At 40.2% G+C, this 16,742-nt stretch overlaps 2 protein-coding genes across 3 annotated transcripts in view; one reads left to right on the top strand and one right to left on the bottom strand.

Annotated features, from left to right (window-relative positions):
- The window catches only part of obscna (obscurin, cytoskeletal calmodulin and titin-interacting RhoGEF a), an 89,257-nt gene extending 86,358 nt beyond the window's left edge, over positions 1-2,899 (top strand). Inside the window, exon 82 of the mRNA XM_079650988.1 lies at positions 565-2,899. Within this exon, the coding sequence (XP_079507114.1) occupies positions 565-733 (169 nt within the window). The 3' untranslated portion in view covers positions 734-2,899. The remainder of the gene's footprint in view (positions 1-564) is intronic.
- A 7-nt stretch (positions 2,900-2,906) lies between these two features.
- LOC307037931 (guanylate kinase-like) lies at positions 2,907-15,605 on the bottom strand. 2 transcript variants are annotated; one of them, XM_079679156.1, is made up of 8 exons: positions 15,490-15,605; positions 14,839-14,880; positions 14,163-14,282; positions 12,493-12,589; positions 11,558-11,696; positions 4,698-4,782; positions 4,539-4,624; positions 2,907-3,312 (listed from the first exon to the last, which is right to left on the bottom strand). In XM_079679156.1, exons 1-8 carry the CDS (start codon positions 15,599-15,601, stop codon positions 3,280-3,282), a joined length of 714 nt encoding a protein of 237 aa, XP_079535282.1. In that variant the 5' UTR covers positions 15,602-15,605; the 3' UTR covers positions 2,907-3,279. The 2 variants fall into 2 exon arrangements, with proteins under 2 accessions (XP_079535282.1, XP_079535283.1); XM_079679157.1 differs by lacking the exons at positions 14,163-14,282; positions 14,839-14,880; positions 15,490-15,605 and adding an exon at positions 13,624-13,759.
- Between the last annotated feature and the right edge of the window lie 1,137 nt (positions 15,606-16,742).

The raw sequence follows: 16,742 nt of genomic DNA, 5'->3' as shown, positions 1-16,742 counted from the left end.
AGTCTGATTCAATATGTACAGTTTGAAAGGGTGTTAAATGAAATCTGGTGATGATTAATGGTTTTTGTGTTAATGTAATAGCAGTTAAAACAGGACCGGTCAAATTTGACCGCGAACACCAAAGTAAGGGGGGGGGAAAGACAATAGGAGGGTTAATAGAACTAGATTGCTCTGATACCATACGTTTCTTTAATTAAATTACAAGTTAGAATACAATATTTTAAGACCAACCTATTATTTAATTTTGCATACCGTTTAATCGTATTCTATTTTATATGAATATGTTTTTATATATCCTGAAATGTACATTGTGTGTTTGGCATTATTGTCTTGCTCTATCTATTGCTCTTTTAATTTTTTTCTTAAACTATATTGAATGTTGAATTTGTAATGTTCAAATGAAAATAAAGGCTTTGAATCTTGTTTAAAGTATTACTAAAAAATCAGAACATGGGGTAATAAATACAACTGGGCAAAGTGGTCTCAATTTCCTACATTCAAACTAGTTAAATAAAAATTAGAAGATAAATGTGTATATTTTCTAATATGATATCATCTCTGCAGGGGGAGACCCACGGCAGCAGAGTGTCTCCAGAACTCGTGGCTGAGAGCTCATCGCGCCCGTCACTCCAAAGTCAGTTTCTCCACCGACAAGCTGAAAGACTACCTCCAGCAGAAAGAGGAGAAACGAGAGCTGGTACGCACCAAGATCCAGGGACCCCCCCTCCAGTAAACACACTCTCTTTAAGGGTCACCTACTATTCAAAATCCACTTCCTCATGTCTCTTCTACATCAACATGTGTCCCCTCTTCTCCATCAACATGTGTCCCCTCTTCTCCATGTCTCTTCTACATCAACATGTGTCCCCTCTTCTTCATGTCTCTTCTACATCAACATGTGTCCCCTCTTCTTCATCAACATGTGTCCCCTCTTCTCCATGTCTCTTCTACATCAACATGTGTCCCCTCTTCTCCATGTCTCTTCTACATCAACATGTGTCCCCTCTTCTTCATGTCTCTTCTACATCAACATGTGTCCCCTCTTCTTCATGTCTCTTCTACATCAACATGTGTCCCCTCTTCTTCATGTATCTTCTACATCAACATGTGTCCCCTCTTCTTCATGTCTCTTCTACATCAACATGTGTCCCCTCTTCTTCATGTCTCTTCTACATCAACATGTGTCCCCTCTTCTCCATGTCTCTTCTACATCAACATGTGTCCCCTCTCCTTCATGTCTCTTCTACATCAACATGTGTCCCCTCTTCTCCATGTCTCTTCTACATCAACATGTGTCCCCTCTCCTTCATGTCTCTTCTACATCAACATGTGTCCCCTCTTCTTCATGTCTCTTCTACATCAACATGTGTCCCCTCTTCTTCATGTCTCTTCTACATCAACATGTGTCCCCTCTTCTCCATGTCTCTTCTTCATGTCTCTTCTACATCAACATGTGTCCCCTCTTCTTCGTGTCTCTTCTACATCAACATGTGTCCCCTCTTCTTCATGTCTCTTCTACATCAACATGTGTCCCCTCTTCTCCGTGTCTCTTCTACATCAACATGTGTCCCCTCTCCTTCATGTCTCTTCTACATCAACATGTGTCCCCTCTTCTTCATGTCTCTTCTTCATCAACATGTGTCCCTTCTTCTTCATGTCTCTTCTACATCAACATGTGTCCCCTCTTCTCCGTGTCTCTTCTACATCAACATGTGTCCCCTCTCCTTCATGTCTCTTCTACATCAACATGTGTCCCCTCTTCTTCATGTCTCTTCTACATCAACATATGTCCCCTCTTCTTCATGTCTCTTCTACATCAACATGTGTCCCCTCTTCTCCATGTCTCTTCTACATCAACATGTGTCCCCTCTTCTTCATGTCTCTTCTACATCAACATGTGTCCCCTCTTCTTCATGTCTCTTCTACATCAACATGTGTCCCCTCTTCTCCATGTCTCTTCTCCATCAACATGTGTCCCCTCTTCTTCATGTCTCTTCTACATCAACATGTGTCCCCTCTTCCTCATGTCTCTTCTACATCAACATGTGTCCCCTCTGTGGAAAGAGACTCTGAAAGTTTCAGGAACAAAGATTCTCTCTCTTTTTGATCCATTTCTATAAAAACTTGTCTGAAAATGAGCTGATCAGATTTTGGCCACTTTATGATGTCATAACGATGTTTTGTCTTGTGTAATCATTAGCCAATCACCAACCAAGGTAACCCCCCCCCCCCCCCCCACCTTATCATCTGAATCTCCTCCTAGAGCTCCATTGAGTTCTTTGTAACCAAATCTCTCTCAGAGGGGCGTGGGGAGGGGCTCCTTATTTTCATCTAAAGTAACAGACAGAGAATCAGCACTTTGGAAACAGGGCTGAAACAGAGGGGATTATGGGTAATGCTGCAATGATCTGTTTGGTGTTTCAGCCAATCAGAGACAGGCTCTGGATATATCTGAGACCTGTGATACATTGATGAAAAACAGTATGATAGCAGACCTTTACAACTATCCAGCACATTTAATTTCAGCAAGGTTCATAAATTCATTTTTAGTTTCCTCTGATTTAAAAAATGTGATGCGTCTTAATGAGTTTTTATGTATTTATCCAGAAGCTTTTATAAGTGTGTGCTTTGGTTTATATGGAAACATATCAGGGATAAGTCTTTCAGAGTGCATGAGTTTTAAAATCTAGACTTAGTTACATGAGAAACTGGTGACAGATGCACGGCCTTAAAGGGGAAACAGTTTTTCTGAGTGATTTCAAATTGTTCACATTTTGCCTTAACGTTTTAACGTACAACTGAGAAATCCATTACTTGTAGGTTTTAATAAATGCCAGGTAATACTTCAATACCCGAATGAATTTATGAATACAAGATTAAATAAATGGCACCAACGTGGTCTCCGGTTGTCTTCACTGTCTTTATTCAGCCTTTTTGAACACAAACTTACGTGGGAATGTTTTAAATTCAGTCATTTTATTTCAACGTTCCTCCACATTTAAGACATTGGCAGCAGTAAATATTTAGTTAATGTAATGGTAGTTATAGCAGTCATGTACTTAACTACGAGTGATTTAATTGTTACCAAGAATACAACCAAACTAATGAATGAAAGTGTCATATTTTGCAGTGATGTTCTGACTGGAGATAATGATGTGTGCTTCATATTGGTGTGACGTGAGTGCCAACGTTTAGATGATAAAGACCAAGTGTATCTGAAATTGTGATGCAGTCGGTGTGAAGTTATTCAGAGTCACAGCAGCAGAAAGATTTCCCTCCTTATGATTTCACCTCCTTCACTTTCTTGATTTCCTGTTGAAAGAAAGAAGAAGATACTTTTACTCGTTGTAATTTTAAAGAGGACATTGAGTGTCTCTACTGATGTCCCGCCCCTTGGCCTATCACGTACAATGTGTTGGATCGTTAGCCAATAAAGTGTGAGTGTTACATAGTGATGTCACTGTTACAGAAGTAAACAAAGAAGTCCAATGGAGGCGTTTCACATGGGGGGGGGTGTGGGGGATTTTAGCCTTTGCAGACCATTTACATGCACTAAAACCTATAAAACAGGAAAAGGGAAAGCTCTACAAATACCTAAATAGGAACCCAAATAAATATTGCTTGTTAGCTTTTGCATTTATTCCAGATATACCTAAAGTCAAATTGATGTATTTATTATATCTGATATCAGTTATCTAAAAGGTTCATTTAAGGCACATGTTTCAAACTCGAGGCCCGGGGGCCAAATCAGGCCCTTGGTGGATTTAATTACGGCCCTCAGGATCATTTCTAATTCCTATTAGATCTGGCCCGCTGGTATATTGCACGCACACCTTCCCTCCATCCTGAGGGTCTCCTCAGCTCAGAGCCTGAGCCCAAACATTGATGACCTTGCACCCAAGATGAGATGCCAAGTATCTGAGCTAGCATCACAGAGCAGCACACTGAGTTTAATGGATGTTTCCTTCTGCACTTTCTCTCTCACGACAACAGGGCATGTTTGGTTTCTCTCTGAGGGAAATAGTTTTGTTGAAGCTGTTGTTGGCCTGTGGAGAAATGTACTCATAAGAAATGACTCTGGAAAAGCTGCAGATAGAGCCATAAGAAATGAATGAACTGATTATTTAATGTTGAATGTTGTTTTTATAGGCAATCATTCAAGCTTTGTTAGTTCCAGGTTTAATATGTGCAATAAGTTCATTTCAATAAGTTCTGCAATAAACATTGAACCAGTCCGGCCCTCGACTAGTACCCATTTTTAAAAGTTGTCCCCCTGTGTATTTGGGTTTGACACCCCTGATTTAAGGTATTAGATTAATTTAGTGGATTAAAAAGTCCAACATTTACCTCTGACATGTAGTGCAGTAGAAGTTTTACACTGTGTTTCCAGTATTGATAATGAGCGTAGTTACTCTCCACCACTGCTTTAAACACAGGCTCTAGGTAAACAGCAGCAGCTGGCAGACACTAGTCAGCAGCTGGCAGACACTAGTCAGCAGTGAATGAATGACGTTGGATGTGTTTTTAGTTGAACTCACGTCACTGAGGATGTCTCTCAGCTCCTCGTAAGCTCTCTCCAAGTCATCGTTGATGATGACCACATCGAACACCCCTGGCTCGTTGCCTGCAGGAGAACATTGGATTAGTTTCATAATGTTCTTTATTTCAGCGTCGTCATGTCCCACTGAGACACTCACTGAGCTCCATGTCGATGCGAGCTGCTTCCAGACGCTTCTGTAAACTCTCCTCCGTCTCCGTCTGTCTGTCCCGCAGACGCTTCTCCTGAGAGACAAAGACATAAAGGACATGTTTCAACCAATGAGCTGCTTCTTAAAGAAACCAATGAGCTGTCATAACTACAGCTTTTTCACAACGATACGATACGATAATACTTAAATGGCAGAGATGGCAAAAGTACACACATCCTTGACTCAAGTAGAAGTACAGATACTCGTGTTTAAAAATACTCTGGTAAAAGTAGAAGTACTGACTAAACTTCTTTACTCAAGTCAAAGTAAAGAGGCTTTGAAATGTCCTTCAGTAAAAAGTACCCATAACTAGCAGCTGTTTTAAAGAGAACCTGACCTCCCTTTATATTAATAGAACAATAATGTCATTGTTAGCTAATGAATGTTTCCATGGTGACCAACGGCAACATGACAACGTTTTCATTGGTCCCTCTTCTTTAGAGAAGACCAGGAAATGATGGATACACGGATCGTGTTCAAATCAATCGGCACGCAATGACTCTAAATAATAATGATCACGCCACCAAACACACATTCAGACTAAAGGAACCAGCCTGTTTGGAAAATGAGAGAAGTAGAAAGTACAGGTATTTGAGTTCAACATGTAAGAAGTAGAAAGTACAGGTATTTGAGTTCAACATGTAAGAAGTAGAAAGTACAGGTATTTGTGTTCAACATGTAAGAAGTAGAAAGTACAGGTATTTGAGTTCAACATGTAAGAAGTAGAAAGTACAGGTATTTGTGTTCAACATGTAAGAAGTAGAAAGTACAGGTATTTGTGTTCAACATGTAAGAAGTAGAAAGTACAGGTATTTGAGTTCAACATGTAAGAAGTAGAAAGTACAGGTATTTGAGTTCAACATGTAAGAAGTAGAAAGTACAGGTATTTGAGTTCAACATGTAAGAAGTAGAAAGTACAGGTATTTGTGTTCAACATGTAAGAAGTAGAAAGTACAGGTATTTGAGTTCAACATGTAAGAAGTAGAAAGTACAGGTATTTGTGTTCAACATGTAAGAAGTAGAAAGTACAGGTATTTGTGTTCAACATGTAAGAAGTAGAAAGTACAGGTATTTGAGTTCAAAATGTAAGAAGTAGAAAGTACAGGTATTTGTGTTAGAAATGTAAGAAGTACAAGTACAGGTATTTGGGTTCAAAATGTAAGAAGTAGAAAGTACAGGTACTTGTGTTAGAAATGTAAGAAGTACAAGTACAGGTATTTGTGTTAGAAATGTAAGAAGTAGAAAGTACAGGTACTTGTGTTAGAAATGTAAGAAGTAAAAGTAAAAAGTGGTCAGAAAAATAAGTAGTGGAGTAAAGTACTATCAAGACACAATACATGAAAAACAAACATTTAACATCACAATCACTCAGAGAAAACATAAGACTTGCAAAGCTGTATCAGACTAATGAGTGTCATCTCTATTTAGGAGGATGTGTTTGTCATCAAGGTAAAGCTGTTTAAAAAAGACACTTCTATATTTAGATTTCCTCTCTTTGAAAAGGTGTGTGATTGATGCCCAACTTCTAAAAGAGTCTGAATATGAAGTGCTTGTTGTTGTTGTTGTTGTTGTTGACACCAAGAGAAATCTGTGGTGATATAATGTTGCGTTCAAGAAATATGGTGGTGGTCTTTTTCATGAAGGAGGACGTTTTGGTGCTAGTATTTAATGTGCATGGTCTCTGTGAACTTGTTTATTAAGTTTCATTTTATCTAAGTCAACAGACTCAAAGTTTAAAAGTTACTACGCAGCCCCTTGTCGGGAGAATGGTGTGATGCTGTTATGCACTTGGGAATTGTAGATTGATGTACAACATACACACATGTGGTTGTAATTGAACATGTATTTACTAACTAATTACTAACAAACTACAGCTAAGGCAAGGCAAGTTTATTTATATAGTACCTTTCAACACAAGGCAATTCAAGGTGCTTTTCAAAAATGAAAGACATTCAGACAAAGGCATTTAAAAACAGTCATTCAAAAGAAAAGATAATAAAAGAAACATTAAAAGAAAAAATACACAAATAAAAGTTACAGTGCAGTTTAAGATTTTTTACTGATGCCTTTCTTTAAGGTTTCTCCGAACATGAGCTGTGTACGTCCCGAGCAGCATACACAGAGAAAAGCAGCCAGGACAAAGTCCCCAGACACTGATTCCCTGGGGTTACTAGCCCCAAATGTTCATTAACCAATAACGAAACAAAACCGCTCAGTTTCAATTAAAAGCAGCGGCAAAAAGAAAAGTCTTCAGCCTGGATTTGAAAGTAGTCAGAGTTGCAGCGGACCTGCAGGTTTCTGGGAGTTTGTTCCAGATGTTTGGAGCAGAATAACTGAACGCTGTTTCTCCATGTTTAGTTCTGACTCTGGGGACAGAAAGCTGACCAGTCCCTGAAGACCTGAGAGATCTGGATGGTTCATCCTTTAGCAGGAGGTCAGACATGTATTTTGGGCCTGATCCATTCAAAGCTTTATAAACCAGCAGCAGTATTTTTGAAATCTATTCTTTGACACACAGGAAGCCAGTGTAAAGACATGTGATTAACTTTCTTAGTGTCAGTCAGGGCTCGAGCAGCGGCGTTCTGAATCAGCTGCAGCTTTCTAATAGATTTTTTAGTGAGACCTGTAAAGACCCCATTACAGTAGTCCAGTTAAAGACTAATGTCACAGCAGGATTTGGAAAAACTTGTCCACGCTTTTATCTTCAGTAGTCTTTTAATCCTAGATATGTTCTTTGGGTGATAGTAGGCTGATTTAGTAATTGTTTTAATGTGACTGTTGAAACTCAGGTCCTAGATTTCTGGCTTTATCTGTTGTTTTGAACATTGCAGACTGAAGCTCAGCGCTAACTTGTATACGTTCTCCCTCCAAAAACCATTACCTCAGTACCTGTTTGTAGTTCTCCCTTTAGCAGCTGTCCACGGCTGTTTCCTAGTAGGAAGAGGGGTTGAAGAGGCGCTCTTCCTGGGTGATAACAATGCAGGCCAGCCGGTCGCATCACAGATTTCAGAGCGCTGGGCTGTTATTACTCCCAAATCCCATGGAAATGATTTACTCTTAGGTTTTGCACCCAGAGAGTTCCAGGGAGGACTACCACTTGTAGATGTATTTCCCGGTACACAGCCCTCCTGTTCCTTGGAATCCTTGTAGCTGCTAACTAGCTGTAGGTTAGCATGCCCTTTTCCATTATTTTGCAGCACTGGTAAAGTGGTGTCATTCCAACCAAGTCCATTCACTTCCACGTTAAGTTCCAACCGTTGCATTTTCATTTCCAACACTGCCATCTTCTGTAGAAGTTTGAGGAAGTCATCTGTAGAGAGCGGAGGCATTTTGCTGCTAACTAGCTAAATAGCATGCAGTACCAGGCTTTAATTAGCTGTTGCTAGCCCACGCTACTGTAGGAGTGAGGTCGTCGTACAAATATTGAAATATGGCTGAAACCCGCTGAAACCCTTTATCTATTTACGAAGAATAACTTCTTTTTCTTCTTCTTTTGTGTTTATTGGCGGTTTGCAAACCAACTTGTAGGTGCATTACCGCCACCAACTGGACTGGAGTGTGGACAAGAGACGAACAAAAAAATAAAATCAAAGAACCAAAACTCTAGATTATTTTTAAATGTATACATTTCTATTAGAAACGTAATAATCTCACAATACATATTGCCTGATGTTCTCCCTAACAGCCCTGATAGAGAAAAGTCATGGTATTTTGCTTTCTTCAGTGTCTGGAAAAGCACATTTCTCTGAGTACTATATTTCCTGCAATGCAGTAAAACATGTTCAGCAGTTTCTGGCTGGCTACAGTGTATACACTTTCCGGTTACTTAATGTATGATTGAGACCTGTATGCAGTGGTTAATTTGAGCCGGATCCTGCCGGAACAGGATCCGGCACCTCTTCATTTTGGCCACCCTGTGTTCCGGCACCTATTTGGGCAGATCCGGTACCTCTCACAAAAAATAAAAATTAAAAATGGTTAAAATGAAATAAAATATGCATATATTAATTTACAGAAAAAACCCCAAGAATTTTATGTCGTTTATTAAGATTAAGATTTGAAAGAGTCGGAGATCTGTGTTGACGCACTGAAAAGCTGGACCAACGGACAAACGTCTTTCACTTTTGAAATTCGCCACATGAGGAGCACGTCGCAGAGAGGAAGAAACGGTGATTCAATGCAAGCATGTCAAAAAGACAGTTACATTTACTGTCTTTCTTCAAAAAGAAGGAAGAGGTAATAGACACTTCAAAACGAGTCAGAAAAGCCTCCACAAGCAGCGACGAGGGCAGCTGCAGCGGTCATGTTGATGGTCAAAACCAGAAGGAGGTTAGCGCCGCAACAGCTAGCCAGCTAGCTAACCGACAGCTAGCCAAGCCCGGGCAGCGGGTCAGGTTCACCGCCAGCCGGAACAGGAGCCAGCTACCGTCAGCCAGGTGGACCACCAACAGCAACGGGTGGGTACCCTGGCATCAACTAGCCCGGTACAACAGCCGGGAGGACCGTATGTTATCTCAAGGAGGCCGGATGCCAGATAAAACTGGATATAACAAGTTCATTGAGGAGTTGAAGGTGCTTTACGCACAATACTGGCCCGAGGACGCAGGTGCGCTGTATGGAGAGACTGAGGTCGAGTCACTGTGTCAGCGCTTCAACATTGCCAACCCGCGCGCAGTCATACGGGCCTACAGAACGTACAGAGACTCAGATGGTAAAGACACCCCCGATGAGCTGATGGAGTTACTTGTTGCTGTCAACAGCATTCCCATTGCAAGTGCTGAATGTGAGCGCGGATTTTCTCAAATGAACTTGATTTGCACTCCCAACTGTAGCTCTTTGCTCACATCCACCATGTCATCTTTACTCTTCCTAAATCTTGTTGGACCCCCCCTGGCTAAATTCAATCCAGTCCCGTACGTGAGGTCCTGGGTGGCCAAAGGACACAGAACTGCCACAGACACACGCAGTAAAAGCAGAAAAAAAGAGATAGAGGACAATCCGGACATGCTCGTGATGTGGGGTGTTTTAAACAACTAAATATGGTGAGCAAACATACTGTCTATTAATAGGCCGCCGTGCCAATCTTTGAATAGGCCTAATAAAAAAAAAATTTACACGTTAAACCTGTTGAGAAATTAATTGCTGGCTGTATACTGAAGTCCCACCTGTGGTGATGTGGGCATTTGCCTATGTTGTGCGTACTAGCCTAAACAATTATAAATTATCGTCATAACATTTATACCATAGATACTATTTGAAATTGAGGCTTGTAAGTCCCACAGCGTTGCAAGTGGACATTTTCATGTTGTTTTCAGCACCTTTTCTGTATACGTTCCGGGACCTGTACGCGTCTCGTCATCCCTGAGCTGTCATATGTACTTTGCGTTCCGGCACCTTATGATTTACAAATTAAGCACTGCCTGTATGACCTATTCTCATCCGACAAAGAATAACTGTCCCAGTGATAAGTTAATGTCCAGGAGCCGCTGCTCGAAGTTATCAGAAAAGAAAAATAGGAAAATCAGCATAAAAAAGTAAGCAGAGGCAAGAGCAAGCAGAAGTAATCCAGGTGAGTTATTAGCCAAACTGCAAAATAACTGACTGTGTACCTAGTGTTGTTACTTTATCACGAATAATATTTGAGACGTGTTGAATATATGACGCCCATTCAAAAAACGATTACAGTAAAATATGAATACTTAAATCCATATATCTCAATAACTATAGTAGATATCTAGAAGGAAGTAACAGTCCCAATGAGTGTGTACACGTGTGTATTATATGCATACTTGTCAACCCTCCCGATTTTCGCGGGAGACTCCCGATTTCATTGCCCTCTCCCGGTTTCCTCCCGGGGTCATATTTCTCCCGCATTTCTCCCGATTTCTGACAAAATCAGATTTACACACGACTGTTTCCACTCGGACTTTAATACAGCTACACCATTGTTTGGTTTCCATGGTAACACGTCTCTTTAGTAGCGCGCGCAACTCAAAGTCTGAGGGTGAGGCAGATATTCACAGAAAACAGAACAAGAATCGACAACTACTCTCTGCTCACTCCTTTCCTGTAAAATACAGGTCCAGCCCACACGTATGCTCCATCAAGGAAAGTGTTACAGGCCGCAAGGCAGTGCACTTACAACTACAATAAGCATGTTAATGTTAATCTAACAGCTCCGGCGATCCACTAGCACCCCCCCACCCCCCCCCCCCCCCCCCCCCCCCCCCTCAATCTTGGACCTAGTCATAGTAACTAGGTATTATTAAGTTACAGTTGCCATAGAATCGTCTCTTTGCTAATTATTACGTTAAGTGAGCTGACGCCAAGCTCAGAGGAAATACAAAGAGGCTGCATTCAGATATAATACAGTTAAGTGTTAATGTAAGAAATGTATGTGCGTTCATGTGCAGACGTATCTATATAGTTTGTTAACTGGATCATTCCTATCCTGCAAGACTCCTAAAGAAGTCATGAGATGAGGACCTTTCGACATCTGGATTAGTCCAAGTTTAGGAGATCTGACTATGTGTGTGTTAAACATGTTTAGGGAACATGTTCGTGTGACATGTAGAAACGTATATCTGCCCTGTGTTTCTTGTATTAGTGGGGGCATTTGTGCGATTGGTTGCTGTTGAAGCAAGGTAATGTTTCCCCATTGTTGTTTGGTGGCACGCAACTAAATAATAATGATTAATCTCAACTATTTCTGTGTTTGTGTTTGATTGATTCCTCTCTGTTTCATTCTTTCCTGTTGTGTTATGCTGGATCGCCACAACACTGCAATGATACTGTAGAGGGACATTTACCAGGACGTCCATGGAGGGGGGCTGGATGGAGATGTAGATGGGGTTCAGCTCGGTCTCCTTGATCCTCCTCACTCCCTGGATGTCCACATCCAGGATGCACATCAGGTTCTTGTCGATCACGTCTTGAATGGCCGCTTTACTGCAGAACCAATGCATTGAGACGTCATTAAATCATATAAAACAAGAAGCTTCTTCACGCAGGCATTGAGTTTAATCTAACCGAGTTAAGAGGATCGCTGCGTTGATCCCAGCTGCTCAGACTCACACAGCAGTGAGTGTGTGTTATCCTCAGAATAAGAGGAAGAGATTAAATGTGACACACGAGGAGGTGCTGAGCTGCAGCGCTGCTCTTTTTGACCCGAGAGAGGTCAAACAGCCATCTGTCGCAAAACTGTTTTATATGCTCCCGTACCCTGTGGCCGAGCGTCAGAGTAGATTACTGTACATAACCAGAGTGATTAGATTGATAAAAGTATTAAAATGATTCCACTACAAGTTTAAAGCCTGCATTGAAAGCCTTAATAAAGTCAAAATAGCAGGGAAAATGCACTTTATTACTGAAATAAAGAAACATTTTTCTGTAAAATGTTCCCAGTCATTGTTTTCCTGTTACAAATACTGTTTAGAATTCATATGACTCTCATGTGTATATTGCATTGAACTTCTGTTGATGTGCAAATGTGTTCTACTGCTGCTCAGGAAAATACTTTGTCCTTCAATTTATCAGAAGCATAAAATCCCTTTCTGTTTTCCAAATTGTAATCTATATAAGAAATGAAGCTTTTCGATCGGTTAAAAGTAGAACATTTGCCTGAAAAATGTGAAATGTGAAGCATAAAGTCATGGTGGCCAACAAGTGCAACAACGGTCGGTCCACTTCCATTAGGAGATACACGCTGCACAACACATGCAAATGAATGAGTGTAAGTATTTACCTTGTTCCATACAGGTTGCCGGAGAACTCTGCGTTCTCGATGAAGTCTCCGTTGTCAATTCCCTCCTGCATGACCTCTCTGGTAGTATAGTGGTAGTCTGTAAGATGCATTAACATTAGCAATGAGCCTAGTTTGAACATTCACAATACAGTTAGTTATATATATAATTGCCAGATAATTTCATCACAATACATAGCTAAGATTACGAGGAAAGTGGAAGGAAATCAAAAAGGATATTATTGTGGCTTGTGGCAAATACTACATTCATATGCCTAAATCTAACAATGTCTAAACCTCTTAGGGTCTAAAGCAGCATTTATTTATGTTCTACTTCTAACACTAGTGGACACTGCGATAGCACACACTCATTAGCATGAGAACGTTAGGTTCTAAGTAACAATGAAATAGGAAGTGGTTCTGATGAACAAAGAAGGGATAACACCTGAACGAGACGCAGAAATTACTTAAAAACTGCCGTAAGAAACTTGAATAAAACGAACCTTTTTGTAATATTTTCTTAAACTCTTGCTATTAAAGTAGAGCATTAAACAGATGAAATGTTCCTCTGCCTCCTTTATTTTTTATTATTTGGAACTCCTTTAATGCAGCGTTAACCACTGCTGGTGAACTCCACACATACTTTAAACTAAAAATAAGTCAAGATGATGTTTTTGCGTAGCGTATATCTTGTACAAACATTTCCAGAAACATACTTTGGTGTCGCTAATGTTTTGCCGCAAAATTAGAAACTCTGCTGCGTATGTTGTTTGGGTTTTGTTTACAACATTGCGGCCGAGTCACAAACTTCGTAATTTCAGAGTAAAACAGTCAAATATGTTACTGAAAACCTTTGAGATAAGAAACAGACAAGCGTTTCTTAGTTAAAAGCCTAGGTTTGGTTCAGGATGAGTCAAGTATTCCGTTGTAATCAGAATGTTACGCTCCAACGCTCATCAGTGGGAAGAGAAGGACGGGACAGGAAACGGGAATCACTAAGACACATCACAGAGGGCTATTTTCAAGACTTTTTACTCCAAAGTGTAAACTGTTCTATCCTGATTCTCTAGATTACTAAACATGTTTTGAATTTCTCTTCTGGTTTGTCACATTGTATTAGTGACTACAGCATACTTGCCAACCCTCCCGATTTTCGCGGGAGACTCCCGATTTCATTGCCCTCTCCCAGTTTCCTCCCGGGGTCATATTTCTCCCGCATTGCTCCCGATTTCTGACTAAATCCGATTTACTCAGGACCGTTTCCACTCGGACTTTAATACAGCTACACCATTGTTTGGTTTCCATGGTAGCGCGTCTCTTTAGTAGCGCGTGCAACTGAAATTCTGAGAGGGTGAGGCAGATAGTCACAGAAAACAGAACAAGAATCAACAACTCTAGCCTCTGCTCACTCCTTTCCTATAATACAGGTCCAGCCCACACATATGCTCCATCAAGACAGTGAACTTACAACTACAATAAGCATGTTAATGTTAATCTAATACAGCTCCGGCGATCCACTAGCACCCCCACCCCCCGCGGTGGTTTTGAAATGCTCCCGATTTATGAGGTCTCAAGGTTGGCAAGCATGGACTACAGATCTAATAATTGGTGCCTGAATGATGAAAGTAACCCCTCTGCTTTAAAACTGTGATCAGGAATCACACGGAGGTCACCTTTATCTGTGGTTTCAGATTTGTTAGGACACGAAAATGAGCTTTCTAAGTCTTCAGAGGAATAGACGTCTGCTACAGGAAATAAAATCGCCCCCAGAAGCATGGGGAGACTGTTCAGCCCTATGGAGAAAGCAAAGAAGGCACAGAGAGGTTTATCCTTTATATCCACGGATTTAACAGAGGGGACACAACCAGCGTGCAGTTATCTTGGGAGTAAGAAGTGTTTTTAGTGAACGGGAAAGAAAGGGCTGGGGCGGGGAAATGTGGAGCACTAAACAAGATACAAAAAGGTGCAAAAAAACGCTTTTATCACAGTTTTTCAGTTTCCAATCCAAGTCTAAAGCCCCTTCAGGTGCATCACAGAGCATGAGGGTCCTACTGCAGTGTGAAGGTGCTTAAAACATCATCTGTGTGTTTGACAATAAACAGACTATATGGATTTTTACAAGTTTAAAGGTCATTCAGATCAATTGTCTGAAATAAAGTTAATAAATAATAATAATAAAATGAATATTTGTATTTAGTGTCTCTACTGTAAGTCTCAATGTTTTAATGTTCAAAAAGCTCTTTATTTTTCGCATACTTGGCAAATGTTTGGGATAAATGAATACATGAATGTAACACATGTGCAGATACTAAGTGTTTTTAAAACAGTTTTGAGCCAGAAGTAGCCTACCTTTGCCGTTTTCCTCTCCTGGTCGTGGGTTTCTTGTTGTGTCTGTATGGAGAAAATTTACCTTTTAAAACCCTGAGATGGCAATAAATCATCTCTAATGGCTGTTTTTGATTTATATCAAAGCAAAATTGCTGCAAAACTTCCATTTCAGCATTTAAAGGAGACATATTATGCACATTTTCAGGTTCATATGCTTGTATTTCGGGTTATTACTTCAACATACTGCCAGTCTGTATATTCCTGTATTCACATGTTGTCTGAAACTCCCAGTTTATAAGCAATATGCAATATGGGCTCTACAGACCCACACAGATATACTATGAACTGTGCTTCACTTTGTGCAGTTAATATCTATTATTGCTTGGTGTCTCCTCAAACTTAAGTCCACCTTTGGGAAAGCAAAGGAGCCTCATGTGACATAGAAAAGGGTCACATCTCAATGGCTGGTTGAATCCCATGTTTTCTGACCAAGACAGCCCCAAAAAATGTCTTACTTCACAGTTTGCTGGTAAATAAGTACGATAGACACTTATTTATTTATTACAAGCAGTGAAAAATATGAATTCATGCCACAAAATCTATCTACAGGGTCCGAATTAGACCTTCAATCTAATACACCGTGTTTCCTCGTGTACTTCCACACTAACGTACGTGACACGCTGAAGCCGAAGATGCCCTCGTGCTCCTTCATCAGCCTCTTCATTAGAGTGCTCTTCCCCGCTCCGGAGGGGCCGCTCAGCACCACGGGTCTGGGTCCGGACATTATTCTGAAACACACGGGGAAAAAACAGGGTCAAAGGGAACTGAGTTAGTGCCAAGAGCAGATCAGCATCAGATATCAGAGATCTGACGTTAAGGAAAGACAAGGTCCTTTCTGGAATGAAATACAGGACATTTTTTACTACAAGATCTGAGTACTTCTACTTTGTATGTTTTGTTTGTTTATTTGACTGTACAGCACTTTGGTCTGGAGGTTTTAAAGTGCTTTTAAACAAAGCTGTATTGTATTGTATATGAACCCCCCTGTTGTGTTCGTTTCTCCCCTTACTTTGGTGTTCTGTTCTGCTCTTACATTTACACAAAAACAATGAATCCTCACCGAATTGTGTTTATTTTAACACCCATTTAAGCTGTAAAAACGGGGACAACTGGTCTACTTGAATAGACACTGAAAATGAGTTTCAAATTGATGGTTATGGTGTGTACTATGATGGATGAACATAATCCAGGGTTACAGATGGGAAGTTACTAAGTACATTAACTCAAGAACTGTACTTAAGTACAATTTTGAGGTACATGTACTTTACTTGAGTATTCCCATTTGTTGCTACTTTGTACTTTTACTCCACTCCATGTATTTAATACCTTTAGTTACTTTACAGATGTGGATGAATGATGCAAAATCAAGTGTTAAATCAGACTTTAGTTCCACCTGGAGTAAATCCACCAGCTACCCTGCAGTATACAAAGTCATTCAAACTAGCTGCACCTTTACCAGCTTTGAGAACACTTTCATGATCAATCATTATAAAACATATCATATCTATTATTCTGAAATGGACCAATCTGCACAATGACTACTTTTACTATCTCTACTTTCACTATATTTTGATGAGAATACTTTTCTACTTTTACTTGAGGCACATTTTGAATGCAGGACTTTTACTGAAACAGAGTATTCCTACACTCTGGTACTTCTACTTTTACTCAAGTACAAGATCTGAGTACTTCTACTTTTACTCAAGTACAAGATCTGAGTACTTCTACTTTTACTCAAGAACAAGACCTGAGTACTTCTACTTTTACTCAAGTACAAGATCTGAGTATTTCTACTTTTACTCAAGTACAATATCTGAGTACTTCTGCTTTTACTCAAGTACAAGACCTGAGTACTCCTACTTTTA

Source organism: Notothenia rossii, assembly GCF_949606895.1.
Source record: "Notothenia rossii genome assembly, chromosome: 1".
Taxonomy (NCBI): domain Eukaryota; kingdom Metazoa; phylum Chordata; class Actinopteri; order Perciformes; family Nototheniidae; genus Notothenia; species Notothenia rossii.
This window is presented reverse-complemented; position numbering and strand designations above follow the sequence as displayed.

Bases quoted from the DNA above. Each gene is read 5' to 3' on its own strand.
- LOC307037931 (XM_079679156.1), bottom strand. From the start codon at position 15,601: ATGTCCGGACCCAGACCCGTGGTGCTGAGCGGCCCCTCCGGAGCGGGG. The intron at 14,881-15,489 runs GTACGTTAGTGT...TTCTCCATACAG, and splicing joins CTTCGGCTTCAGCGTGTCAC to ACACAACAAGAAACCCACGA. The intron at 11,697-12,492 runs GTAAATACTTAC...TTGGTTCTGCAG, and splicing joins GGCAACCTGTATGGAACAAG to TAAAGCGGCCATTCAAGACG.